General features: G+C 39.3%; 1 protein-coding gene across 2 annotated transcripts in view; it reads left to right on the plus strand.

The window, feature by feature from the left end:
• The window catches only part of stx8 (syntaxin 8), a 100,080-nt gene that overhangs the window by 45,071 nt on the left and 42,801 nt on the right, over window positions 1-12,208 (plus strand). Inside the window, exon 7 of one of the 2 annotated variants that reach the window (XM_056246212.1) lies at window positions 5,664-6,261. The exons of the other annotated variant lie outside the window; for it this stretch is intronic. Within the exon in view, the coding sequence (XP_056102187.1) occupies window positions 5,664-5,734 (71 nt within the window). The 3' untranslated portion in view covers window positions 5,735-6,261. Of the gene's footprint in view, window positions 1-5,663; window positions 6,262-12,208 lie in introns of those variants that run through there. 2 annotated transcript variants of the gene reach the window in all.

Consider the following 12,208-nt stretch of genomic DNA (forward strand, 5'->3'; position numbering starts at 1 on the left):
ATCTCTGTACTTTCTGTATCACTCAGTGACGTCCTGGAATGTCACATGACTATGGGTCTTCTTCATGATCCATATATGGAATTTTATTGGACATAATAGCGCCCCCATGCTATTGGTATGAATGGAAAACACAGCACATCTCAGGAAGAAGCGATCATTATGATTACATCGACGCATTTGGGTATAAATTCAATAAATATTATTCCTGTCTATAGAAATATGATGTGAATCTATGAGAATATATCAATATTTCTCCACATCTGCACATTGTTGAGCTAAAAGCCCTCAGGGACGTTGTTTTGTGAATCGCTATCATGAGGACAGCACGGAGTGTTTTTTATGAATGGACCAGCTGACGCTCATAATTCATATTAAAGGTATCGACTCGTTTTTTTCATTTCATAACTCCTGACACAAATTAAGACATAACTGTCACTATAAGTTTCTCAGAATACAATAGTGGTCAAATACTGAATCTTGAGTCTTATATCTTTTTAATGATGTATAGTTTGTCAAGGTATAACATTAAATCTGATAGTATATTTGAACTAAATAAATAAAAAAACGCTTCAGTGCGCCGACGCTCTGGAGAAGGTTAAGAGGTTAAGCTCATCCAGAGTGTTGGGTCTTGCGTCTCTCAACTTTCTCTTCACAATATCCCACAGATTCTTTATGGGGTTCAGGGTTAGGAGAGTTGGCAGGCCAATTGAGCACAGTAATACCATGGTCAGTAAACCATTTACCAGTGGTTTTGGCACTGTGAGCAGGTGCCAGGTCGTGCTGAAAAATAAAATCTTCATCTCCATAAAGCTTTTCAGCAGATGGAAGCATGAAGTGCTCCAAAATCTCCTGATAGCTAGCTGCATTGACCCTGCCCTTGATAAAACACAGTGCACCAGCACCAGCAGCTGACATGGCACCCCAGACCATCACTGACTGTGGGTACTTGACACTGGACTTCAGGCATTTTGGCATTTCCTTCTCCCCAGTCTTCCTCCAGACTCTGGCACCTTGTTTTCCGAATGACATGCAAAACTGAGCAACAGTCCAGTGCTGCTTCTCTGTAGCCCAGGTCAGGCGCTTCTGCTGCTGTTTCTGGTTCAAAAGTGGCTTGACCTGGGGAATGCGGCACGCCTGTGCACGGTGGCTCTGGATGTTTCTACTCCAGACTCAGTCCACTGCTTCCGCAGGTCCCCCAAGGTCTGGAATCGGTCCTTCTCCACAATCTTCCTCAGGGTCCGGTCACCTCTTCTGGTTGTGCAGCGTTTTTTGCCACACTTTTTCCTTCCCACAGACTTCCCACTGAGGTGCCTTGATACAGCACTCTGGGAACAGCCTATTTGTTCAGAAATTTCTTTCTGTCTTACCCTCTTGCTTGAGGGTGTCAATGATGGCCTTCTAGACAGCAGTCAGGTCGGCAGTCTTACCCATGATTGCGGTTTTGAGTAATGAAACAGGCTGGGAGTTTTTAAAAGCCTCAGGAATCTTTTGCAGGTGTTTAGAGTTAATTGGTTGATTCAGATGATTAGGTTAATAGCTCGTTTAGAGACCCTTTTCATGATATGCTAATTTTTTGAGACAGGAATTTGGGGTTTTCATGAGCTGTATGCCAAAATCATCAGTATTAAAACAATAAATGACCTTAAATATTTCAGTTGGTGTGCAATGAATCTAAAATATATGAAAGTAAAAATTTTATCATTACATTATGGAAAATAATGAACTTTATCACAATATGCTAATTTTTTGAGAAGGACCTGTATTTCTCAAAAAGTCCTTGCACTCTTTGCCTTTTTCTCATTTAGCTAATAACCCTCATCTCAGTGTTACGTCTGAACAGACACCATTTTGCCATTATTTGTACTAAGGTGACTAGGAAAGAAACGGCTCGTCTTTTGAGGCAAGTTCGGAAATTCTCCAAAACGGATATGTTGCGGTGATCCACTCTAAAGACTATGATGAGTCCTTCAGGATGGAACCATCATTAACATAGTTTGTGTTAAGAAACTGAATGCTACGTTATATACAAGCTGAGGTTATGAAGGGTATTATACTGTATGTGTATTTCAACGACCAGTCTTTGTGCTGATAGATGTCACATTCCCTTGAGCGAATAGACTGTCTGTGGCGAGAAGCAGGCAGGATCTGTACATGGCAGATCTACTGCGGATAGAGAAACAGTCATATAGATAAAAACTGAGCTGGAGGTCCAAGAGCAGAGTGAGGCTTGAACCTCCCATTGGCTTGTTTAATATGTCATTGTTGTATATAAATATGAAATGGTTATCATTGTTTCAGCATTTGGGAAGCAATGAAAATTACTGCTTTGCTCAAGTGCACTTGCTGTTGATTTTATAGAAGTAGTTCACCCAAAAAGGAAAATCCTGTCATCGTTTACTCATTATGTCGTAAACCCATATGAGGTTGTTTCCTCCCATGGAACACAAAAGATGAATTTCCAAAGAATACTTTGACAAAGAGAGAGAGTGCATGCACAGGGTTGCTAGATTGCAAATATTACGTAAATCACCGGGCAGTAAATCGTTCCTTTTAACAAAAAACTCTGATTGGGGGATTTAAACACTTGACATCAATCACAAACTTTCTCTTTTTTTTTCAACAAAAAGTTCTTATTTTTTGTACTGCTTGCAGTCTCGTCTTTTTTTTGTCGATGATATTGAATGTTGAAATAGTCACAATTATTGTTTAATGACCCTATTGTTGTCTCGTTATCGTCTCATCTTAGTCGTGGGAAAAAAGCATAGGCTGTTCTGTGTTCTATTCTGTGTTTTCAGCTGCAGTTATTTGACCAGTACTAATTCCCATCCAGATTTTTTATTTTCAAAATGTCAGTAATTTTTTTTTTTTATAATAATAACAAAATAATAAACAAAATCATGATAATTTTGTGGTTGCGTAAAAATAAATAAATATTTTTATACTCGGAAACCAGGTATATATACAGCATACTCTTGCTCTTCTCTTGATATTGAGACTTTAAAAGCCAAACAAATACAAGCAAGACAAGACAAATATGTATCGAAATTGGAATATATCCATATATCTATGGGTGTTTCATTTAAATGGATGCAACATCTCACACAGCTGTGATGCTTGTGCACATGGGAAATAGCATCAGCCACATTCCTGGCATCAGGAGACCTTTAGTAGTTTGATATCCTTAACACTTCACAGATACTGTGTCCGGTTTTTGAAAGACTGTAAAGTTTATATAAAGGCAGGATGCAATAACTTGTGCTTTATAACTTGGTAACAGTAAAACAGACAGGAACTGCATGATTTTGCAGCTGTATTTTATTCATTTCAGGCTTGATTTTATATTTAAATGTTTAAATGCTTCAAATCATCTTCATGTTCTGGTTTACTACCCCCCCCCTCTTTTTCCCTATCCCTATTAAAGACATACCACTTTTTCCAGCTCTGACAGATTTAACATCTGCACAAAGGGCAGCGTATCAGACTGTGAGTTTCAGAGCCGAGCAACTGTAAAAAGTTAAAAGACGTTGTCCTTTGCTGGCTTCTGTTACCATTCTGACTTGATGGATTAATAAAGAAACCGAGACAAGACAGTGGGAAGGTTTCTCCATCTGCATCTCTGGGGCAGGCCTCTATCCATCATGTCTCATCTCATTCTCTCTTCATTCTGACTTTCTCACTCCTCTGCTTGGCCTCAGTGTTGGCCTGTACAGAGTGGCTTACAATAAGATTAGGCCTCCCAGCAGAGACCCATGAATAGAGCATGTTTGGGACCTTTGACAACTTTTTAAAGGTACCATCATCAATCACAGCTCTTTTTATTCTCCATAGTTTGATTCATTCATCAAGATCTTTTTTTCCACAGCTATCCCACGTGAAACAATGCAGCAAAGACGTTTTTGTCGAGGAAACGACCTACAAGTTTAATCGCATGTAGTTAAGATGAACGTGAGTTGTGGTTTGTCATTTTGTCATCCTGACAGAGATATGAGGAAAACAGAATAAGATAACGATGACTCAGCCATCCTGGAAGCACAAACTGGCCTCAACCTGAATTCACATGAAATGGATTTATTAATGATCGGCAGTGCTGATTACACAGTGTCGTTTTTATTAGACTCATGGATCTGGAAATGTTTGTCATGGTTATGTCTTTCAAACCACTAGACATGTCATTTCATGAGATACTGAGGGTCAGGACTCGTGGATGCTGCCAGTTGTGGTTATACAGTGGTGAAGCTGTATACCAAAATGACTTGTTAAACTTTTCCTTATGTGGATGAACTTGATTTTGGCCATTTGACTTATGTAAGTTTTTTTTTTTTTTTTGCCGTTTGGCAGATTTTGGATGCTTATTATGATATGATGTGTGAACATTATCTCTGTTCCAAAACCTAGTAAGTTGCCTCATTAGGCAGCATTTTAAGGTATTGCTGTTCCAAAAGATATGCAACTTTATTGTTCTGCCTCATATAATTCCTTCTTTTGGCCAAATTCTAAGCTAGCATTGCATTTATTTTTCACAGTGAGGGCAATTCCATAATGCATTATTTAAAAGTTAATCCAAGATGGCAACTATAATAAATATAATTCATTCAATACTGGAAAGACTTATTAAGTTGAGCCATTCTTCTTGTCACATCAAGTTCCAATATGTCAGCGCCATATCGGGACACTGGCGGCTTCAGTTCTCTCCAACGGAGAAGAGCGAACAGGCGTCGTCCATCTTTTTTTACAGTCTATGGTTCAAGCAGACAAAACATGGGAACCTGTAGCCATGTCGATATTAGATTACCCAGGTAGTAATCTCTGTTAATCTCCAGTATTATTACATTGTTTGATACTATATTGTTTTATTTGATATTATGTAATGTGAATTTTTTATTTTATATTGGTTTATTTATTATTACCATATGTTACTTGTATTTATATTGTTTAAAGATATAAGTTAATATTGTGTCCAGTTTGGCCCTGTAAATAAAGGGGTATTATTTTTTGACAAAGTGTGTGCGGTTTCGTTTTCTTAAGTACCGTTTCAAGAACCGTTTAAGCACCGGAACCGTTTAAAAAATACCGAGGAGGTACTGGTATCGGATAAAAGTCATTTATAAAAATTACTTTATATCAGGTCATTTGTAAAAACATGTTTTTATAATTGCATATTTTTTCACACACAGTATAAAATGTGTATTTATACTTGGAAATATACAGTATAGCTGCATTTATATTTTCTAAAGAGGGTCCCTTTCAAGCGGATCATAAAATATTTGTGTGTCTTTGACATCAAAAAGCAACAAAAAAAACCCTGACTTGTGAGATTCCATTTCAGGTAGGATGCTGGTGGGGCGGAAGAGAAACTGGGAGCTCAGGTCAGTCAGCGAAGTGAATCTTACCACTCCAAAACTTCACAAATTCGTATAGTTCTTTATCACTCAACACATTATGCTTGTGTTCCCCCACCATAAAACCTCCATCTTGGACAGCATGCTGAGAGCTGATCTCACTTTCATGGACCGAGCATAGCAAATATTTTCTTTGAGCAGAGGAACCCTCACAGTTACCTTCGAAAACGAAGCCACAAGATCGCAGTGGAAGCTGAAAGAGCTTTTTAAGAAGCTGAGAGTGCTGTTTTCAGATTTCAGATTTCTTTCTTTTGTTTTTTATAGACGCCATAAAGCATCTAATCGGTATTCCCGCCGCCCAGGCCGCAGTGCTGCTTAGTGGATCTTGGCTTTGATATGGCGTGATACATCTGGAATGAATGTGTGCTTGTGACAGTCGTGTGCTGCATGGTCCCACATTAAACATCGGTGGCAGGAATTCCCAGACGACAGGAAGAAGTGATCTAGAGCCCTGCAAACTGTGTGACCAAGATGAGCGGTGAACGCTTTACACCTCTCGTTGCATTCTAGATACTTTTTCGCATGTCAAGACACAAGACAGATTTGTTTTGAGAAAAATATGCTTTGGGTCTGAACAAATGTCTTTGTTTTGAAAAGGAAGGAAGTTGCATTTACAGACGCGAATTGATGTCAGTGCACTCATGTGTTATGAATGATGGCGAGATGTAGAACTCGATAATTTTCTACAGAGTATCGAATGAGACGACAGATTGAGCACATGGTGTTTTCACAACACGGAGGAATTTAGCGTATTAAAAATGAGATGTAATGTAATGAAACTTTAATGGTAGTCCAGAGCGTTCAACAAACACATTATCTATCAGTAAGGTCTCATTAGCTAGAAGAGAAACGTAGTCATCCTATAAGTGAAGCTGTAATTTAGTTGTTTTGTGAAGAGTTTTAGGGGAACTTTATACTTGGAACAATTTTGACCCCCATCTTGTGCTCTTTTCTTTGTTTAATTTCAGCCGCTGTGTACATATCTTTCTGTATAAATTTGATTAATACCACAAACTATGCAGATACAGCGTCAGATTGCTTGGTTTCGTGACTGTGCCTATTATCAGTGTATTTCAGTTCTCAGTGAAACATGACTTGAGTTTTTTTGTTTGAATGGGACATGTTTGTTGACTGCAGACACTCACACTTGTCCTTAACCATGGGTAATCGTCTTTTACACCCATATTTAGCTCTGCATTAAGCGAAAAATTACCATTTGTAACTTAAAACAGGGTTATCATCACTTTTAACCCATGGTTATGAACCTGATAACAGTACTAACACTGAAGTTCAGTGCTATGAGAATGTTACAGCAAATTGTTCAGCAACTGACAACCAATCATAAAATAAACAGTTCATACCTCATTAAATATTCATGTTCTTTGTACAATAACAGACACTTTCACATGCAATGTTTAGTTTTAACATCTGTGCAAAAATAAAAATGTCAAACAGTGATGGCAAGCACAAACTTGAGTAAAGAAGAGACGGCATTATTTGTTTTTTGCTTGCATGCCGATATTTTCACAGATGGAAAAGCTGTTATTGAAACAAGTATTTGTCCAATCAAAGTTGTTTACCTCTTAAATATGCAAATAAGAACTTTACAGATGTCCAGTGTGAAATCTTAAAAAGTACGGTCACGTTTACTGTTGCTCTTTCTCAGGTGAAATCCAGTCATTTCAATAGGAATTCACACGATCTTAAATTTCACAGATTTCGCAACGGGTTCAAGTTGCTCATCTAAATTCCCCGTGCTGATCAACAGAAAGCTGTTCAGTGCTGTGTTTCATATCGTTACACTATTTACATTAGACAATGGTCCTTTTTTGGCCGCCAAATGCACCTTACCACTTAGTAAAGGTATAAACAGTGTGAAATGTGACCTTTGCTCAGCGTTAGAATGGCTCTTGGTTAACAATAGTGTGAAAAGCCCAATAGTGGAAATGAAAGTAGTGAAATGTAATCATCTGCCTTACCACCTTACCTTTCCTGTGGATTAGATGCTATCTGGTTATGGGAGTCCCCGCCTCATAACTTCAGATCGTATCCAGATGTCCACACTGATTCCATTCTGATGGAGAGTCTGTGCTCAAACAATGACATCCAGATTGTCTGACATTGTTGCTTACACTCAGTTGTAGGTTTTGGCAAGGAAAAAATGCAAACTAATGAGATATTTCATTAAATAATAAAATAAAAAATGTAAGATGAAAGAAATAGCAGATCAAGGAGTTTTTTTATTATTATTAGTAATATCAGTGTACAAAACAAATCAAACCATATGGAATGTGCAGATGTGGATCATTGTGCAAGTATCAGACTTGTCCTTGAATCTACGGAGTGATTAAACTCCTTACAGTCAATGGGGTCTATATGAAGCTATAGGGAATCTAATTTAGAGTGCAAGTGATTATTTAATGGTGGAGCTTACTCTCACTTGCCAGGGATGTGTTGACCCACCTGCCATGTTTTATGACTTTTAATGCTAGATCTCTTAAAAGGGTGAAAATATCATTCCTTCACACACACATTCTCAACCCCTTAGTATTACTTTTAAAGCGGTGTTGCCTAAGTCTGCAGGAATGTGTATGGTCTGCCTGTAAACTTCTCTTAACGTCTTCATGCAGGCAGTAATATTTCCCTAGAGCTCTCTCCACATTATGGGGAAAGTGAGTTTGCCATGTGGTGAGGAGGCTGCAATTTCAGCTGGCAGTTCCCTTTGTATACCCCCCAACCCAATCTGTTTTTATGGGTGAAAGGATTCCCTCCTATCGTATTTTACCTCCGTGCACACTGTTCTGGCATGGCTGTCATTGTGGGTGACAGCAAGAGCAAACTGGAGATCTGTTAATGCTGGGCTAATTGGTAACTTGTTAACCACATTGGTTTGGATTATGAATCCATGATGCTGGAGTCTGGACTGAGGGAGGGAAGGCTAACTTATGCCCCAGAGCAGTCCATTGAGTGAGTAGGGAACAACCGTACTGTGCAGCAGCATGTGGTTCCCATTCAGAGCCAGAGGAAGTTTAGAGATTTAGAAGATCTTTAGTCCAGCCACACTTTATACACACACACTGATTTCAGGCTCTTGATATAGTTGTGATTAGCCATGTATAGGGAATCTTTTGGTAAAGGTTTTATGAGATGTTGCACCTCAGGTTAAAGCAAAACCGGGCTTTCCTTACTTTCTTGTTAAAATTGCTGATGTACTCTGGGGACTGTATTTGGGGTCAGATAACTTTAGCTATGTATAAAGATCAAGTTAGAGCACAATTTCTTCAGCTTTGCAGAAGAGAAAAAGTACAGGGGTCAATGACAAATACAAGTGTGAAAAATAATGGAAAGGGAACAAAATAAAATAAAAGTAGTTGAAAATGGCAGGTTCTTCTAAATGTAATCTTTAGTAATAATAATAATAATAATTCATTACATTTATATAGCGCTTTTCTCTGCACTCAAAGCGCTTCTACATAGAATTACTGATTACTTAGCATCATGTGGCCTTAAAAAACGTATACTATTTTTACCAAAAGTTCAAAATCACAGATTCATGTGGGCAAGTAACACGTGATAACATTAATTCCTAAATGTATTTTATTTTTTTTTTTTATTTTTTTTTTGGGGGAGGTTATACCACATGACATCTTAGAACCTGAACTAATCTTGCTCTGTCATAGATAAAATGGATAAAATGATCATAGATTTGAATAAACTTGACCTTGATAGACAGTTAATGTCTGCAGTGTCTCTCTGACATCATTTGCTGTTTAATGTTTTCTTTCTACTTGTTGGTTGTACCACATGACTTTTGATTTCCCTTGTTTAAAATAATAAAAATAAAAACTCTTTTTAAATGTTCTTTTTTCTTTTAACTGGGCTTCTTTCTTCATTATGATATGAGGAAAGTATTTTTGAGCTTATGCCCCCAAAAAATGTCAAAAATTAATTTTAATTTAGAAATTAAAAACAACATAGAAGAGGTATTAAAAAAAAAAAATCAATTTAAGTATGATTTGCATTTTAATTCAGACCAAAAAAAAAAGACCATCACGTCATTGACTATATATATTATTTATTTCTTTATACTTTATATTTCTTTCTTCGCTGAAATGCACTATTAAGAGTATTATGTCATGTCTAAAGTTAGCCATTTTTCCCCACTAGATGGCGCTGTTTGCTATAGTTTTAGTTAAACTACCATTGAGAAAACTTTATTTGTTATGCTTCATAGCGACAATCACGCAAACCTCAGTAGCCATTTTTCCAGTTCTGCGCAGCAGAGAAATCGCGTGCTGTTTACTCCGGATTCCAGTGTCGTTGTGTAAAGCCCCAGAGAAGCTTTGCTTTTTCACAAAAATAATGTAACATTGAGAGAGAAACAACATGATTGCACTCAAGTAAAGAAGATAATTGACATCCTCTGAGTGGTCATTGAAGCCTCTTCATCACGTTATATAGTGTTTAACTATCTGTATATGCATGCCCAACGCACACGCATGCAGAGGACAGATTAGTGAAAAAGCATCACGACGGGCTGAAGACAACACTTCTGAGAAAGACAGCTATCAGTTATTCCACCCATCACAGTTGACTCAAGATGGATGTTAAAGAGAAAACTGAAGAGCAACAGCAACAACTGACCACATCACATGCCTCACTCAGTCAACTGGAAACCAGATCGGTGATATCTGCATCTTCCAAGAGCTCAAGATCGTCCGCTGCGAGTATGGCGGCAACCAGAGCACGAGCTAAAGCAGAAGCAGTGAGAGCACGTACAAACTTTGTGGAAAGAGAGGCTGAGGTACTGCTAGAAAGAGCTAAACTGGAATCTGAACTGTTATCACTACAGCATAAAAAGGAGTTTGCAGCGGCAGCAGCAGAGGCTGAGTTTCTTGAAGCGGCTGTATCAGAAATCGAGACAGGAGAAATGAATATGGCGACTGATGTCACAGCATTTCCACAGGAGACTATTGAAAAGCGTACAAAGGACTATGTGGACAGTCTTTCTGGATCAAGTTTTCACTGTCTCCCTCATGTTAAAGCAGAGCCTGACTCCCGTGATCACGAACAGTTTATGATCTTGCCTGTGCTTCCCACCACGGCTGTCACGAGCGATGCCACACAGAACGTTGACAGACTTAACCACATTTCAACTCCTAGACCATACACTATAAGCCAGCTTAGAATGCCCAGTACACACTTATCATTTCCCCAGCATACTCCTGGCAACCTGCCATACACATCAATGTCTCATAACAAAGCCTATGGACAAATTCCGGTTTCAGAGAAAGTGAGACAACCTCAGACTTCCTATCTCAGCGGTTCAACGCAACAGCCACCCTCGACAAACCATGCAGGTATGAGTGAAATAGCTAGATACCTGGTGCGTCGTGAGCTTGTGAACTCAGGGCTTAGTAAATTTGACGATCGGCCGGAAAACTACTTAGCCTGGAAGTCATCATTTATGAATGCTCTAGAAGGATTATCACTCACCCCAAGCGAGGAGCTTGATCTTCTGACAAGGTGGCTAGGACCGCAATCCTCAGAACAAGTCAAAAGAGTGAGAGCTGTTCACGTCGCTGATCCAGCAGCCGGTTGTAGAATGGCATGGTCCCGTCTAGAAGAAAGCTTTGGGAGTGTTGAAATAATTGAGAAAACACTCTTTGATAAGCTGGATTGTTTCCCTAAAATGAGCAATAGAGAACCCCAAAAGTTAAGAGAACTTGCAGATCTGCTCAAAGAAGTGGAGTCAGCAAAGCTTGGAGGCTACTTACCTGGGCTCTCTTTCCTGGACACAGCGAGGGGCGTGGCACCTATTGTCAACAAACTTCCTCTTAACCTCCAAGAAAAGTGGATGTCCCAAGGGTCTCAATATAAGCTTCAGTACCAGGTACCATTTCCTCCATTCACATTTTTCACAGATTTTGTATGTAAGGAGTCCTATATGCGCAACGACCCAAGTTTTGCATTCCACTTATCTTCAACTGCCCCTGTAAAGCCTGAAACCTCAGTAAGAAGAGGTGGACCACTGAAAAGCTTCATCTCTACTCACAAAACTGAGATTGCACAAACAACCAGCTCTACCGATTCGCCGAACAGTAAGCCTGATATCAACAAACAATGCCCCATCCACAAAAAACCCCATCCTTTCAAACGGTGCAGAGCTTTTAGAGCTAAGAACATTGAGGAACGGAAAATGTTTTTGAAGGAGCATAATATCTGCTTCAGATGTTGTTCTTCGAATGAGCATGTGGCCAAAGACTGTGAAGTTGTCATACAGTGCACAGAGTGTGGCAGCAACAAACATGTCACAGCTCTTCATCCTGGACCAGCTCCATGGATACTAAAAGCACCCAACACAGAGCATGGCGGGGAGAGAGAAAGTGCAAACCCTTTCATTAACTCTAAATGCACAGAGGTCTGTGGGGATACTAATAGTTCACAGTCCTGTTCGAAAATCTGTCTCATCAAAGTTCACCCTAAGGGAAAGCCAGACAAGTCACTGAACGTCAATGCTATTCTTGACGATCAAAGTAATCGCTCACTTGCCAGAGCTGAATTTTTTGACTTCTTCAATCTCAAGAGCACAGAATTTCCCTACACTCTGCGCACATGCGCCGGAGTCACAGAAATGTCTGGGAGGCGGGCTATGGACTTCATCGCACATCCTCTAGATGGCAGTCTTTCAGTCCCACTGCCTACGCTCATTGAGTGCGACTACATGCCCGAAGACAGGTCAGAGATACCCACTCCTGAAGTAGCAAAACACCACTCACATCTCAAATCTATTGCTCATCTAATCCCTC

Source organism: Rhinichthys klamathensis, unplaced genomic scaffold (assembly GCF_029890125.1).
Source record: "Rhinichthys klamathensis goyatoka isolate OS25496 unplaced genomic scaffold, OSU_Roscu_1.1 h1tg000036l_1, whole genome shotgun sequence".
Lineage (NCBI taxonomy): Eukaryota > Metazoa > Chordata > Actinopteri > Cypriniformes > Leuciscidae > Rhinichthys > Rhinichthys klamathensis.